We start from the raw sequence: 16375 nt of genomic DNA, 5'->3' as shown, positions 1-16375 counted from the left end.
GGACCTTGGACCACGCCAGATGGTCCACGTTACATTAGGATTTAGGGCGGGAGCTTTAGGGCACACAATATCGGCCTGACCTCAAGAGGCCAGAAACTGAAGGCAGCCATGCAGGTGGTCAGCCCATGTGAGCAACCCCAACAGAAACCCTGACAACAAAGCTCGGCATGTGAGTGGCCCTGGTTGGCCACACTCCGTGTGCTGGCACACGTCACTGCTGAGAGAAACGCGCTCCACACAACTCCATGGCTGGGGGGGGGCACCTGGGCCACACCTGGATCCCCCAGCTGGACCCTACCCCATGTGCCTCATCCTTTTCACTGCAGTAAATCAGAGCCCTGGGTGGAATTGCTCTTGCTGGGTTCTGTGAGTCTTCTGTGAGTTGTGAACCCAAAGGTGGTCGTGGGACACACCCCCCTACCCCACCAACCTTGTGGTTGGTGTCAAATGAGAATGGCCTGGGGACCCTGAACTTGGTGTCAGAAGCAAAGCTGCTCCTGGGGACCCCCTGAACTTTGCAGCTCCCACTATACACAAGAGTCAGATCTGAGAGCCAAACAGTGGCCCTCGAGGTCCAGCACTCCCCAGTCTCACTCCCCGCCTCGCCCGCCTGAGTGCCTCCCCTCTCCCCTGCCCTTCCTGGAGCCTTGCTGCCCAGTTGGAGTTTCTCCAAAATGTCTGCCTGATGGCTACTCCCTGCCCCTTGCTCTGCCTTATTTCTCTGGCTGGCCACATCACTCTGACTCCATATTACACATTTGCCTATCTGCCTGTCATCTATCTCCTCCCCTAGAGGATCAGCGCCCTTGGACAGGGTGAGCCTGACTGTACACTGCTGTCTCCCCTGTACCTGGAATGGTGTCTGGCACTCAGCACAAATGAATGGCAAACAAGAGAGCTAATGAGCGAGATACAGCGTCGGGCAGAGTCACTGTGTCAGAAGCATGCTGTACACATCACATCTGAGCAGCCTCTGCCCGTCCCTCCTCATCCACCTGTGCACACTGGCCAGGCTGTCTTTGATTCAGGAGCGGAGACCTATGTCTTGGGTCCAGCCCCCCACCCAGGCCCCGCCCTGGGCCCCCGGCCCTGGGCCCAGTCTGCTTCCCCCTGGCCAACTCCTGCTTACGGTAAGATCAGTACCCCCTGCACCCCGGAGGCCTACCTCTGTACCAGCTGACAATGGGTTTGGGTGTGCCCGTCACACGGCAGGCCAGCTTGACTGTCTCACCCAGCTCGGCTGTGCAGTCAGCGAGCTCCTCTTCGAAATCCGGGGCACCTGGGGACACACACACAGGGCCCTGGGCACTTACCCATGCCCTCGAGTGGACCCTTGGCAGGGCCAGAAGCCCCATGACCAGGAATGTGATTGCAACAGAGACTTCCCCTTGTGAGCTTTTGTCCGCAGCACCACACTCAGGCCTGGGCGGGAATCAGAGTAAGGGATGCAGGCTGGGTGTATATTGGGGAGTGGGGGGGACTGTGGAAAAGGCCAGTATGTTGAAATGGAGCCTCCCTCCCATTCCAAATAAGGAAGCAGACCCAGGACTTCTGGGCCCTTCACATCCCTAACATAGTCTGGACACCTGTCCTGTGCTAGGGAGCCCCAAGTGAACCCCGGGGTTCCCTCTAATTCTGGTCAGGGCCACTCCTACACTCTGGCTCAGAGCTTCTGAGAGTCTGAGTGGACCAAGGGCAGAACGAGCCACTTGCCCTGGAATCGAGCCCCTTCCCTTCTGCCTGCCTAGGTGTGGGCAAAGGGCCAGGGCTCAGGACCTGCTGACCTGGAGGCTCCCAAGCCAGGTGGCCAGACTGAAAGGTTCACCCGCCCCCCATTTGGCCTTGCCGCATGAGTTCAGGCACTCACGCCAGACGGGCAGGGCCAGGCGCTGCTGAATGCCACAAATCTCCTTCACCCAAGAGTTCTTGGTGATGACCGTCCGAGCCTGTAGCAGGTACTTGCGCACGGAGTCCTCCCTCTCGTGCCAAATCTCGAAGGCACGGTCATCGCCCTCCACCTGGTCATTCAGGTCGATGTTGCTCAGCTATTGAGGGGAGAACGAAGGCTGATCACCCAGATGCGGGGCGAGCCACGGTCACCCGGGACAGGGCTGCAGGACTGGCCACTGGCCTCCACCCACCTGCCCGTCCTGCAGGGGCCTCCCTTTGCCCCCCACCCCAGCCCTGCCGGCACCCTGCCAACCTTCATCATGTTCCGAAAGACGTAGCTGAAGGTGTCGGTGCGCGAGTCCCGCTTGGGCTTGCAGACCACCAGGTGGTGGCGGAACAGGAAGACGTGCCGGTGGTGGCCCTTCCATGGCATCCGAGCGCCTGGCGCCCCCTCCCACACAATGAAGTGGCCCTGGGGGAGCAGTCAGCCTGTGGTCAGCCAGGCCCAGCCGGGGGTCCGGCCCTCCGCAAGCCCCCACCGCTCGGCCACCTGCCCAGGCCCGCCAGCGGACTCCCAGCCCCAGACCTGGCGGATGGGCTCGCCCAGGGCCTCCAGGGTGCCCGGGTAGTTTTCCATCAGGGACACGTGCAGCTGGTTCTCGGCGCGCTGCGGCAGGGCCGACACCACGGCGTACGCTTGCTCCAGCAGCGCACAGTTCTGCCCGTTCCGCGCCTTGTTGCGGATCAGCTCCTGCGGGAGACCGTGCATCAGGGCGAGGCCTGGGGTGTCTGGGCAAGGGGATGGCCCCGCAGCCTCCTGGCCAGCCCCACCTACCTTGAGCAATGCCTGGTACTGCTGGACCCTCTCCACTGGTTGCTCCAGGAAATGCTGCAGCGGCGGCGGGGGTGGCTGCGAGGGGTCTGCGGCTGACAGCACCTCCTCTGTGTATTTCTGGGGGAGACACAGGGCTGGCTTCAAGGCAGGAGGGCGCAGCCTCCAGATGAGCCATGTCCCCAGAGCCCAAAAGCTAGCGGGTCAGAGTCCCAGGGTGCACACACGCGCACACACGCAGACCCTCCTTCCCAGGTGGCCCTCACTCCCGCCCCAGAGATGGCCAGTGTCACTGTCTGACAGACAAGCAGAGCTTGGGTTGGGGGGGGACCCTGGCTGCTTTTCTAAGCCAGGGCCCAGGGGGCCAGGGCAGGTTGGTGGAGGGGGAGGTGCCTGGGCAGGGTCGGGGCAAGTGATCTCAGAGTGGGCTGCTAGCACGGAGGCTGGGGAGGGCACCTTGTAGAACTCCTGTACGGCTGTGCTGACCATCACCGACTCGGCCTGCACTCGGCCCACCAGGAACTCCAGATACTTCTCAAAGGCCGCCTGGCTCTTGATGAAGCACATGGCCACATCGTCATCCGTGTCGCAGCCACGCAGCTCCTTCAGGAAGCTGCCGTGGAGGCGGACAGTGGTCAGGTTGAGGGCTGACACCAGGACCCCTACCCACAAGCCACAACCCAGCCTCAAGCCCTCAGGTTTGGGAGAAAACTGTGCCTGCACGGGCCCGGGTTCCTATGAATGAGAGTGAGTGTTCTGGGCAGTGGGGGCCATGCACGTGTGGAGTTTGAGGGCAGGCCCTTACGTACACGTGTGCTGTGTGTGTATGTGTGTGTGTTTGGGAGTACATGTCTACATGGATGTACATGTCTTCATGGGTGTGCTATGTGCATGCACGCCCACACATGAAAGGGTATGTGTGTGCAGGTATGCACATGTACACGTGTGTGCACATTTCTCGGGTGTGCCCATGTACTTGGGCTGCAGTGGGTAGATGTGCTGTAGGCACTTCCGTGGGTAAGCCAGGTACACATGCCTGTGATCCTGGCGACATGTGTGTCCTTGGGTAGGGGTGTGGTGTGCCAGTGGGTGAATCAAGTCATCAAAGGTTCTCTGTCTTCTCGGCTCCTGCCCACTCCCCTGAGGCATGGCCCTGGGGGTACATTTCATGTGTACGTGTGAGTGAGCATCCATATGTGTGTGCACGTGTAGTGTATGTCCACGAATGTGTCTTCCATGTACATTACTGGTAAGTGCACACATGTATCTACACATGTGGATTGTGTGTCCAAGTGTGTGTCTAAGCATGTGCATGTGTATATGCACATACACACACACACACACACACACACACACACACACACACACAGACCAGGGAGAAGCCGTAAGGCCTGCCCTGCCCTCCCACCTGCTGTGGAAGTGGCTGATGTCCTCCACGTTTCGGAAAATGACTGCCTTCTGGCTGGCCACGGCCGTGGGCACGTGGGGGCAGTGGTCCAGGTACTGCATGTGGTGGCTCTGCAGGAATTGCAGCTCACCCACGAAGGCCTGCTCCGAGCTCAGCAGCTCCCGGATGATGGAGCTGGGTAGGGAGACAGCCATGATGGGGGCACCCAGGAGCTTAGCTCCTCGACAGAGCACTCTGAGCCACGTGCACCCTGCTGCCAGCTTTCAGAATGGACCAGGCAAGATGGCAGAAGGAGGGCACCCCCCTCCACACACACACACAAGGGGGACCCACCACATGAAGTTGCCAGGCAAGGTCCTGCCTGCTAGAGGCCAGTCCCAGGGGACTTGTGTGGAATTAGCATCCCAGAGGCCCCCACAGGACCCCAACTTCCCCATGGCCCCTCACCTCAGCCTTGTCTTGTACTCATCCTCCGACAGGGCCTCCCCAGGGAACTCAGGAGCCTCAGCTGGCCCCCACTCAGGTGACAGCTGGTGAGGAGCAGGGAAGGGTCACATGCAGCCTGAGCACTGGCCTGCCCTTCTGGGGTCCGGGGTACAACTGCAGGACCACCCCACCAGCCATCCAGGTACCTTGAGCCGCTTGTCCAGGTAGGCAGGGGACACCCAGCCTTGCCGGGAGGGACTGGACTTGGTGGGCTTGGTGCGCACAAGCCAGCGCAGCGGGTGGGCCGAGTCCAGTACCTCCACGTACTGGCCCTCTCGCAGCAGGATGGCGTCCTGCTCAGCCCCGAGGGGCAGGTAGTCAGCCGTGACCACGTAGATGTCAAAGATCTGTGGTGGGGGGAGTCACTGAGTCGGGCCCAGGCAGGGCCAGCCGGGCCCCCCAAGGCTGCAGCAGCCCCCTCAAACCCCAGAGGGGAGGAGGATCCAGAGAGGGGCCAGTGGGCACCTTGAGGCCCCAGGCTACAAGGCCCGTGGAATTAAGTAGAGAAGAAAAAGCCATCCTGAAATTCCATGATGTTCTAAAACAGGCCCAACCCTTCTCTGCTAATGGAAATGCTACTGGGGGTGCCTGGTGTCCAACACTAAAGGGACAAGGGGGAGCCTCTGGGGTGCTGGGGGTACCCTGGGTCATGGCGGGGATGCTGGCTGCTCAGGTGTATGCCTCACACCTCCTCTGCCCAAGTTCCCCCTGTCCCCGCACAACCAGCCCCGCCTTCACCCTGTCCCCCACGCCCTCACACCCACTTGCCCACCCCGCCCCACCCACTGCCTGCCCACGCACCTCGCCCCGGGAGTCTCCATCCTCTGACTCTGAGGACGACTCCTGGACGCTGGAGGAGGGGCGGGAACGGCCATGCCGGGGGGACGCCGACGGCGTCTTGGACTCCTCGTCACTGTCAACTCCGGGCACCTGCAGCGTGGCTGGGGGCGTGGCACAGGGCACATGATGCCTGGGAAGGGCCTGCCCGCCGTGCCCCCTCCCTGTGGGTCCCCAGGGCATGCAGATGAGGAGTGGCCCCAGCCCTGGCGGCTCGGTCACAGCCACCCCCTGGACCCCGCTCTGTGGCCAGCCGCCCTCACCCTGCGTGATCTTGGCTGACACCATCTCCGTGATCTGCGAAGTGAGCTTCTTCAGGAACTCCTCCGTGCCCACTTCAGCCAAGGACAAGTGGCCAGGGGCCTCTGCCGCCAGAAGCTCTCCTGAGGGTCAGACCCTAGCTCAGCTGGCCATGCACTCCACAGACATGCCCAAACACCGGATTCCAAGCCCATCCTGGGCTCGCGGGACAGAGGCGCCAAGGAACGCACGGACTTGGGCCAGCACTGACCACAACTAAGGATCGCTTAGGCTCGAGGGCACCTGAGCCGAGGTATGACCGAGGGGACCACAAACTCAGGGAAGCAGGGTCTGGGCAGTAGGGACGGCAGGTGGCTAGGGGACAGTGGGCAGTCAGGGGACAGCAGGCAGCCAGCATGGTGGCAGGGCGGTGGGTGAAGGCAGCTGAGGGCAAAGCCGGGTAGAGGCTAGACCCAGTGGTCAGGCTGGGGTTGGAGCTTGGAGCTGTGGGGGCCCAGTGTGGTTTGTGCCACCCCTATTCCTCTGGCCACTTGGTCGCTGGTCTGGGAAGGGGCTTAAGAGGGGCGGCGGTCACAAGGACCTCAGTCAGGCAGTAGGACATAGGGGCAGGTTCTGGACACTGAAGGCAGGGGGCAGGACCCCATATTGCGGCCTGAGGGCTGGGGGTCCAGACCACTGGCAGCTGGGATTTGATGGCTTCGGGTCAAACTTGCTGGAATTGGGGTCCTTTGCGGGGGAGGGACTCTTGAGGTTAAGAGTGAGTGAGGGTGGCCTGGGGTGGGGGCAGCACAGGGAAGGGAGAGGCAGGTAAATTAGCAAGGCAGGCCAATGGAGAAGTGACCCCAAAGGCAGGGCAACAGGCAGACGGGGTACATGGCTCCTTTCTCTCTACTTCTGTGCAGACTCAGTATTTTCCATAAAAAAAAGTTTAAAATATGCTAAGATGTTGGGGCCTGTGCAGGTGGCCAGAAAGTGGCTGGACATGCTGGTGAGGGGCGCACACTTAGAGGCTGGGGGGGGGAGGACCCAGTTTAGGGGCAGGCGGAGAATCCCCGACAAAGCAGGGGACTTGCCAGCACCCACCTCCCTTCACGGCCCTCACCCCAGCCCCCTGCACCTAGGTGTCCACACAGCCCGCTGGACATGAGCTCTGAGCCAAGGGCTGGCTCAGCCCAGGGGCCCCCGACATCGTCTAGCGAGGGTCGGAAATGGCCTGGGGGCCAACCAAAGCTCAGACTCAGGCCCACAAGAGGCCAGGGAGCCCAAGCCCAGGCAAACATGCGTTCCTGGGGCCACACCGTCCAGAGCAGCCTTGAAGGGCTGGGGCTCTCAGCCGGGCAGCGTCCTCCGCACCTCCTGCAGCCCACCCCGTGCGGACGTGTGCCCACCCGGCCTATACCTTTCCTCTGCCCGGCAAGGTCGGTGAAACCTGCAGTTTCCGACATCTGTGCAGAAACAGCTTGGGTCCTAAAGGGGAAGGAGGTGTCCTGAGAGGCCTGACAGAAAAGAGGGTCTGGGGACAGTGGGCCCGGATGCCACAGTCAGGGCACTGGGGAAGTTTTCCCTTTACAACGAGGAGGGACCAGGGGCCCAAGCCACATGGCCCAAGAGGGGCAGAGCCAGGCTGGGGTCCAGGATGGGGGCTTCCTCCCCAGCAGCAGCACCACCCCCAGGGCCAGGACCCGCACTCCCAGGACCCGGCTCCTGGCCCCTCTGGCTCTCGAGCAGCCCCTCACTCACCCCTGCAGGAAGGTAGAGATGAGGGCCTCCTTCACCATGGTCTGTTCTTCCGCTGCCCGTGCCTCCTTAGGTACTATCAGGAGAATGGGGTGAGCCACCAAGATGACACCTCACACCCCTGGACTGATTCTGGTCGGGACCCCCGCTGGGGATGTCCGGACCCCACCCCAGGGGACTTGGTCCTGTCTTCTGGAGCTCTGAGGAAGGCTGTGCCCAGTGTCCTGACTTGGCCCACAATCACCCCACCAGCGGTAGAAGCTGAGGGGCGCCCCAGGAAGCAACAGCTCAGGGTAGCCGGGGGCTTCTAGGAGGGTCTCAGCCAACTGAGCAGAGCCCCACAGGGCAGGGGGTGGGAGCTAGGGTCACCCATGCCCACTCACGGCCAGAGACGTGCAGGCTGGCAGAACAGAGGGCCTGGCCAGCAGCATTGGTGGCGATGCAGGTGTAGGTGCCCTGGTGCTGTCGATCCACATCCAGCAGGACCAGGCTGTGCTGCTGGGCAGAGCTGGCCACGGTGTAGCCCGGCGTGTGGCGGCCGATCCACAGCACACCCTGCTCAGCCTCCTCCCGCAGCCAATGCACCACTGGGGGTGGGTGTCCTGCCAGCAGAAGTGCATGGTGAACTGTCCTACCCAACGCCAGGAGGGTGGCCCTGGGAGGTAGGGGTCTCCTCTGAGCCTCCCTGGGAGCAGTCTTGAGTGAGAGCAGGGAGGGAGCCTACTCTGAGCCTCCCAGAGGGGAGGGTGATCTGAGTGGGACAGGGAGGAAGGCCATCCTACCTTCAACCTTCACTGAGAAGGTGATGCTGGAGCCCTTCTTCACCTTCTTTGAGGTGAACTTCTCCAGGAATCGGGGTGGCACCAGCTGTTGGTGTATATCTGGAGAGACATGGAGCAGCTGGTGGTGAACAATGCAGAGCCCCAATTCCACGTGGTTGTCCCCCTCACACACCCTCACTGAACCTGCCCCCAGTGCCCACCCCACCCTCCATCCCCCTGCCCTCTGGAGTCAGCTCACCTGATGCTGGCTTCTCTTCTGGTTCGCTGGGGCCTGAAAAAAGCACAGAAGTCAGACCTACAGCACCAAGGTGCCTCTCTACTGGCTGGGCCTGCCCAGCCGGGCGGGAGTCCCAGGGGTGGCCCTGCCCAGTCCTACACAGGCAGCACCTTTCCTAAACCTGGCCATGCAGTCATGGAATTCACACTCAGGCCCCGTGGATCAGATGCAATGTCACCCATGCCCACCCAGGAGTGTGGGGCATTGCCCTGAAATCAACACGCGGATGCTTGTCCACAAAACGTCACACAGAAGTGAAGCCAAGGGCAGTACTGGGTTCCTAGGCCAGGGCAGATTTGGACATGACTTGGAATCACCTTGCAGTACTCAGAAGTCTGGAAAATAAGGAAGCTCAGACTTCTACTTCCAAAGTTACCACCTGCCTCTTGTTCTGCACAGTCTGCCAGGGGCCCCACACCCGCCAGGGTCTAGTCCACCAGCTAGCTGGCCTGCCTGCTGGTCAGTGTTCACGGGCCCCAAGACCCACAAGGGGATCCCTGGGGACCAGCTTCTGGCCACCTGTGACTTCTGCACACAGGGGCAGTGACCCGAGCTCCTAGGCTTACAGGTGGGACTCAGACCGGGTGTGGACGCCAGGCTCTGCTGGGCACCCCCGCACGCACCTCGGACCCACAGCCGAGCAGATGAGTAGGCAGCGCCCACGGAGTTACTGACGTAGGCAGAGTACTGGCCGGCATCCTCCTTGGTGACCGAGACAACCTCCAGGGTGTGCAGCATCTTCTTGTCAGCCATGCGGATGTGCGCAGACGCGGTCAGGGGCTGCCCGTCTTTGAACCAGTACAGTCGGGGCGTGGGGTAGCCTGGGGCCGCAGCGTGGCGTGGTTAGCACAGGGCCATTGCCCGGGGGCACCATGCCCTCCTCAGGCCCTCAGAGACCTCTGCACTGCGGGTGATCGCCCAGCCTCTGCTGGCGGGAGGCAGCACCTTGCCCTTCACCTCGCTCCCCCTCACCTTTCACCTTGAGCTGGAACTTGGCCAGGCGTGTGCCAGGGGCCACCTGCAGGTCTGTCAACTCCTCTACCACCTGGGGCAGCTGCCCCTCCTCTGAGGTCGACTCCGTGCCCTCTTGTTCCCGGCTGGCGGGGAGAACAAAGGGAGGGCAGACCATGAGGTGGACCAGCGAGGGGCCCAGGTTGGGGGGGCCCAGGGTCAGGGGTGGGTGGTTTCTGAGGTCTCCTTTTAGCTGGGCCGAGACCGCTGTGGCCTGGTTGAAGGCTCCAGGATACAGATCCTGTGAGTCCAGGCCAGCATGGCCACCTCCACAAAGGGCTCGGGCCCGCCCGCCTGCTGGGCACTGCGCATTTCTGCACAGCTCTCTACCTGGACAGGTAGCCTTGGGCGCTGAAATAGGACGAGGTCTCCGTGGCATCCGCAGCAGTGTCGTAGTCTGTGCTGGTCACTGGGGATGAAGGGAGGAGCTGAAATGAGGCCTGGCGCACCGCCCGCGTGGGCACAGGCCCCACCCACCCCAGACTCTTCCTGGTTCTTACTGCGCAGCCATCCCTGGGAGCCACTCACATCCAAGTCAGGAGTTGCGGGGGACATGGCTACCCGGGGGCCCAGCCCTGCCCCCAGCTGTCACCAGCCCATGTTTCCAGGACTGTCACCAACTACACTACCCAACAAATTATAAATACTGGGCATCATAAATAGCAGGCAGTGGCAATATGGCACCTTCCAGTCCCACCCAATTAAGGAACAGGGCGGGGACATAGATCTGTCTCAAAACCAACAACAAGGGGCTTCCACTTCTAGCCACAAGGGAGAAGAGGGACTGGATTTACCCTCTGCTCTGTCCCCCCAAAATTCGTATGTTGAAATCCTAACCCCCAGCATGGTGGTGTTTGAAAATGAGACCTTAGGGAGGTGATCAGGCTTAGTTGAGGTCATGAGGGCGAGGCCTCATGAATGGAATTAGTGCCCTTCCAAGAAGAGACCCCTTGTCCCTTTCCTCATGTGAGGAACAGCGCGAAGATGGCCGCCTGCAGCTCAGAAGAGGGCCCTCACCAGAACCCAGCCACTCTGGCCCCCTGATTTCAGACTTCCAGTCTCCATAACTTCGAGCAATAAATTTCTATCATTTAAGCGGCCCCGTCTATGGCACTTTGTTCCAAGCCTGAACTAAGACTCTCTCCCCACTGAAACCACCAAAGAAAAACAAATACAGTGCCTAAAACAATGGTCGTGATGTCACGATTTATAAGAAATATACATTTGGCCCTCCTCCTGTTCCTGACTCAGTGCCCCCAAACCCTTGGAATTTCCTAAGTGAGGAGAGCCACAGAAGTGGCTTTTGTTATGCTAATGAGGTGATTTTCTGAAAGACCCTAAGGATGAGGGCTGGTTGCCAGGGTAACCAACCAAGTGATTAGAAGTTTGGGACCCCTCTGACCTCCAGGGAGGGGAGAGGGGCTAGAGAGTGAGTTGATCACTGATCACCAGTGGTTAATGGTGTAATCAGTTGTGCCTGGGTAATGAAGCCTCCATAAAACTCCAAAAGGACAGGGTTCAGAGAGCTTCCCAGTTGGTGAGCACACAGGGATTCGGTGAGACTAGCCCGCCCCTTCCCACATGCCTTGCCTGTACATCTCTTCCATCTGGCTGTTCTTGAGTTATTTCTTTTTATAATAAACTGCAAATCTAGTAAGTAAAATGTTTCTCTGAGTTCTGTGAACCTCCCTAGCAAATTAATTAAACCTAAGGAAGGCGGCCCTGGAGCCTCGAATGTACAGCTCGTTGGCCAGAAGCACAGGTGACAACCTGGACTTGTAATTGGTGTCTGAAGTGGGTGGGAGAAGCAGCCCTGTGGGACTGAGCCTTTTATTTGTAGGATCAGGTGCTATTTCCAGGTGTCAGAATTGAGTTGGATGGCAGGACACTCAACTAGTGTCACAGAGCCTTTTTGTGGGGAAAAATCCCGACACCCTGGAATTGGGTACAGAATTATCAGCATGGTTTCTGAGTGCCTAGGCATTAAGCGAGTGGAGGACAGTCATCTGCTAGAGGTGAGAAACAACGGTGAGCCCTAGAATTGCCCCAGCTTCCTGCCTTAAGTTTCCATGGAAGGGAAACTGAGGCAGGGCCAGGCGGCTTCTGAGCTGAGGAGACAGAGCTCATGTCCTGAGAGATAAAGGCAGCCGGTGTCCACAGAACAGAAAACCAGAGAAGAGAAAGCTGCAGAGAGAGAGGGCCCCCTCCCCTGAAGATTCAGCAGAGCACCGACTGGCTCACTAGGAAGGAACCGTCTGAAAGGAGCAGAGGAGATGGCACCAGGGCAGCACAAAGACTAGAATATGTCTGTTCACGGTCAGACTGGAAACTCACAATTCACAGGGCATGAGGTAGAGTACTCAAGGACACTCTCACTTCTCTAGAGGGAGATGCTCAGCCCTGGACTGAGCACTGCCTTCGCCCACCTAACAAATTACACAAGCCAGACTCAAAGGGATCAAACTGCTTGCAGGTAACTCACTGCATTCCAGAACAAAGCTCAAGAAGACCTGCAGAAACACAAGATATCCAGCACCCAATGAGACAGGAAGGTAGAGGGCAGGGCATAACCGTTAAAAGAATGACACAGCCACTGAGAGGAGCAGAATAGGACAAAAACTGATTAAAGCCAACTAGGTCCAAGATGGTGGAAGATTCGACTTCTGGTCGACCTGGAGCCTCAGTATAGGCTCGCTGTAATACACTGGAGTGCTAAATGACACCCGCAGGTGCCATGACAGTTCCAGCGCTGACCATAAAATGCCAGAAAGTGGGCAGGGGCCCAGTTCTTTGAAATACCCACCCCCTCTCCAAAATAGTTGGAATAATTCTCTTACTTGTTAGCCTATGAAATTACTCAGCCCATAAAAACGAACAACACCATCCCCTGGGGCCACTCTCACTTTCTGAGATGGCCGGCATTCTGCTTATGTAATGCGTATCTCTCTGAATAAACTTGCTTTCACTTTACTTTGTCTCACTCTTGAATTCTTTCCTGCACAAAGCCAAGGACCCTCACTTGGTGGCCCATTCCAGGAGCTTGCCCGAGAGCTGGGACATGATCATCCATTCTCTCACTCCCCCATCTCCTTCAATAACAATGGTAAAATTCACACTGTCAGCCATCCAGCCAAAGATTGTCAGACAGGCAAGAAGGCAGGAAAACACAACCTATAACGTGTAGAATAATCAACAAGTCGAAACCAACTCAGAATTGATACAGATGTTAGAACAGAAAGCACGAATGTAATACGCAGATATTAGAACTGTATTCTACATGTTTCAGAAAGCTAAGTAGAGACATAGAACACATAAAAAAGACTCAAGTAGAACTTTCAGAGATAAAAAATACAATGGATGGGATTGATAGCATATTAGATACCACAGAAGAAAAGAATAGTGAATGTGAAAGCACAGGAGTAGAAAGTATGCAAAATGCACAGAGAAAAAAGAATTTTAAAAACTGCAAAGAAGTACAACTTCAACTGGCTTGATATATGCAACTGAAGTCCCCAAATGAAGGGGGAAAGGAAAAATATTTGAAGAAATAATGGCCCCCCCAAATTTCAAACTTAATGAAAACTATTAACCCCCAATTCTAGGAAGTTCAATTAACCGCAAGCACAAGGAATATGAAGAGAAGTGCACCAAAGAATATAATCAAATTACTAAAAACCAGTGATAAAAAGAAAATCTTAAAAAGTATCCAGAGACCCTTTTGGCAGAAATTGACAAGCTGATCCGAAAATTCATTTAAAAATGCAAGAGACCCAGGCTGGTCAAAACAATCTTGAACAAGAACCAAGTTGGAAGAGTCACACTTACTGATTTCAAAACTTCATACAAAGCTACAATAGTCAAAACAGTGTGATAATGGCATAATGACAGACATGTGGATCAATGGAAAAGAAGTGAAAGTCAGAAACCTTCTATGTTTAATGGAAATTCACTTATGACAAGAGTTCCAAGTCAATTTTGTCGGGAAAATAGTCCTTTCAACAGATGGTGCTGGAACAGCTGGATTTCCACATGAAAAGAATGAATCGGGACCCCTACCTCGCACTATATACAAAAATGAACTCAAAATGGACCAAAGATCTAAATATAAGAGAAGAAAGCATAGGTGTAAATCTTTATGACTTTGGATTAGACAATGATTTCTTAGATACGACAAGTAAAGCACAAGAAACCAAAGAAAATGTAGCTAAACTGTGCTCCATCAAAATTGAAAACTTTTGTGCATCAAAGAACAGTATCAAGGGACTGACAAGACAACCCATTGAATGGGAGAAAAGATCTAAAAATCACATATCTGATAAGGATCTAGTATCCAGAATATATGAAGACCTCCTACAACTTAAAAAGACAAATAACCCAATTTTAAAACAGACAAAGGATCTGCATTGGCATTTCTCCAAAAAAAAAAAAAAAAGATACACAAATGGCCAATAAACACATGAAAAGATGCTTAACATCGTTAGTTAGTAGGGAAACACAAATTAAAACCACAGTGAGGTACCACTTCAGACCCATGAGGCTGGCTATTATTGAAAAGATGAATAATAACAAGTGCTGGCAAAGATGTGGGGAAATTGGAACACGTGTACATTGCTGGCGGGAATGTAAAATGGTGTAGCCACTGTGGGAAATAGTTTGGCAGTTCCTCTAAAAGTTAAACATAGAGTTACCAGATGAGCCAGCAATTCCACTCCTGGGTATAGATCCAATTAGGTGACAACATATGTCCACACAAAGTAACTTTTACATGGGTGTCCATAGCAGCATTGTTCGTAATAGCCTAAACAACCAACGGATAAACATCATCCAATGAATAGATAAATAATCCATATACAATGAAATGTTTTTTAGTCATAAAAAGGCCTGAAGTACTGATATTTATTACATGGATAGACCTTGGAAATGTGCTCAGTGACAGAAACCAAACAACAAAAGGACATAGAATGTATCATTCCATTTATATGAAAAGTCCTGAATAGGCAAACTCACAGAGACAGAAAACAGATTAATGGTTGCCAGGGGCTGGGGGAGGGGAATGGGAAGTGACAGCCAGTGGGTGTGGGGTTTCTTTCTGGAATGATGAAAATGTTCTGGAATTAGATGGTAGCACAGCCTTGTGAATATATTAAAAACCACTGAGTTGTGCATTTTTAAATGGTGAATTTTATGGTGTGCAAATATCTAAAAATTTTAAAATCCCAATAGAAAAGATAAGTTACGTACAGAGAAACAACGCACGCTAGTAGACGGTGGAATAAACCTTTAAAATATGAAAAGAAAAAACTGTCCTAGAAAAATATCCTAAAGAAAAGCAAAATAAAGACATTTTTTTCAGATATACCCACACTACAAAAAATGTTAAAAGATGTCCTTCAGGCAGAAAGAAATTGTTACCAGATGGAAATCTAGATCCACATAGCAGAATAAAGAGCTTGGAAATGAAAGTACTTGGGTAAATATATAAGGTCTTGTCTTAAGATAATTGACTTGTTATTGTAGTGTGTGTGTTTTTTTAAGTCATTTTCCTTTTTGTTTTGAATGAATTGTAGATTCTCACGCTTTTCTAAGAAATAATACAGAGATCCCATTTACTCTTTACTGTGTCCAGCAATGTTCATTTCTCTTATAACTATAAAAGGTGACATTGATATGATGCCTTGACCTTGTCCAGATTTCACAAGTTTCACATGAACTCCATTGAGTGCATGTACATTAATTTTATGCAACAAAATGAATATTGTCATAGTGGTTGCACATCAATAATGTTTCCCTTTTCCTTGCCAAGTAGTATTCCACAGACTAGCCATATCATAGTTTAACCATTCATCCTCTGAAGGACAGATGGGTCATTACCAGTTTTGGGCTATTGGGAAAAAAGCTTCTATGAGTATTCTGGTACAGGTTTTATCACGAATTTGAGTTTTGATTTATCTGTGATAAATACCAAAAAAGGCAATCATTGGATCATATGATAGCTACATAGTTTTATGAGCAACTGCAAATTGTTTTCCAGAAAATTGTTTTCCAGAGTAGTTGCTCCCCTTTAACATTCTCACCAGCAACATATGAGACATCCCATTTCTCTGCATGCTTACCTGCCTTTGGCCATCCTGGGATGTGTTCAGTGGTATCTCACTGGGGCTTTTATTTCTATTTCCCTGATCGTTAATGATGTTGAACATTTTCCATATGCTTATTTGCCTCCTGTACGTCCTCTCCATTCAATGTATGGACATGTCTTTCACTCCTACTCAAAGCGGATTTTTTTTTACTGTTTACTTTTGAACTTTCTTTATGTATTTTTAGTCTTTTATAAGATATATGATTTGCAGATTTTTTTTTTCTCCCAGACTGCAGCATTTCATCCTCAACACCTGGTTTTCCTCAGAGCAAAAATTTTTAACTCCAAGGAAGTCCAGTTTACCAGTTGTTCCTGTTATGGGTGACGTCTAAGCAGTCTATTCCTAGCGCAAGGCCCTGAAGATTTCCACCTGTTTTTTTTCTGAAAGTTTTATAGGTTCATATTTTCCATTTAAGAATCTAATCCATTTTGAGCTAATTTTCAAAAGGTTGAGGTTCATTTTATGGCATACGAATGTCCAAATTACTCGAGTACCATTTGAAATCCCATCCTTGAATTTGAAATTCTATCCTTGCTCCATTTAATTGCTTTTGCATTTTTGTCAAAAATCAGATGGATATGTTCGTACTGAAGTTATCTGGAGGCTCTCCAGGAATCAGGGACAAAGCTCAAATATATATTTCTTATTGCATCTCAGTGCCATTAATCACCCATTGTGTCCATGGGGCCACCTCCAAACCTTTCCAGGTCCCTC

The 16375-nt window shown here is 54.0% G+C and overlaps 1 protein-coding gene across 50 annotated transcripts in view; it reads right to left on the bottom strand.

The window, feature by feature from the left end:
* Positions 1 to 16375, bottom strand: part of OBSCN (obscurin, cytoskeletal calmodulin and titin-interacting RhoGEF) — a 169429-nt gene that overhangs the window by 30272 nt on the left and 122782 nt on the right. For all 50 annotated transcript variants that reach the window (XM_032477303.1, XM_032477305.1, XM_032477304.1 and 47 more), the window contains 19 exons: positions 9852 to 9930; positions 9483 to 9607; positions 9134 to 9331; positions 8472 to 8504; positions 8234 to 8332; positions 7835 to 8053; positions 7455 to 7527; positions 7114 to 7181; positions 5717 to 5836; positions 5418 to 5557; positions 4763 to 4963; positions 4578 to 4660; positions 4131 to 4304; positions 3179 to 3335; positions 2726 to 2842; positions 2477 to 2641; positions 2204 to 2362; positions 1868 to 2045; positions 1166 to 1279 (listed from right to left, as the gene is read on the bottom strand). In XM_032477303.1, the coding sequence (XP_032333194.1) occupies positions 1166 to 1279; positions 1868 to 2045; positions 2204 to 2362; positions 2477 to 2641; positions 2726 to 2842; positions 3179 to 3335; positions 4131 to 4304; positions 4578 to 4660; positions 4763 to 4963; positions 5418 to 5557; positions 5717 to 5836; positions 7114 to 7181; positions 7455 to 7527; positions 7835 to 8053; positions 8234 to 8332; positions 8472 to 8504; positions 9134 to 9331; positions 9483 to 9607; positions 9852 to 9930 (2502 nt within the window). The remainder of the gene's footprint in view (positions 1 to 1165; positions 1280 to 1867; positions 2046 to 2203; positions 2363 to 2476; positions 2642 to 2725; positions 2843 to 3178; positions 3336 to 4130; positions 4305 to 4577; positions 4661 to 4762; positions 4964 to 5417; positions 5558 to 5716; positions 5837 to 7113; positions 7182 to 7454; positions 7528 to 7834; positions 8054 to 8233; positions 8333 to 8471; positions 8505 to 9133; positions 9332 to 9482; positions 9608 to 9851; positions 9931 to 16375) is intronic.

This window comes from Camelus ferus, chromosome 3 (genome assembly GCF_009834535.1).
Source record: "Camelus ferus isolate YT-003-E chromosome 3, BCGSAC_Cfer_1.0, whole genome shotgun sequence".
Lineage (NCBI taxonomy): Eukaryota > Metazoa > Chordata > Mammalia > Artiodactyla > Camelidae > Camelus > Camelus ferus.
This window is presented reverse-complemented; position numbering and strand designations above follow the sequence as displayed.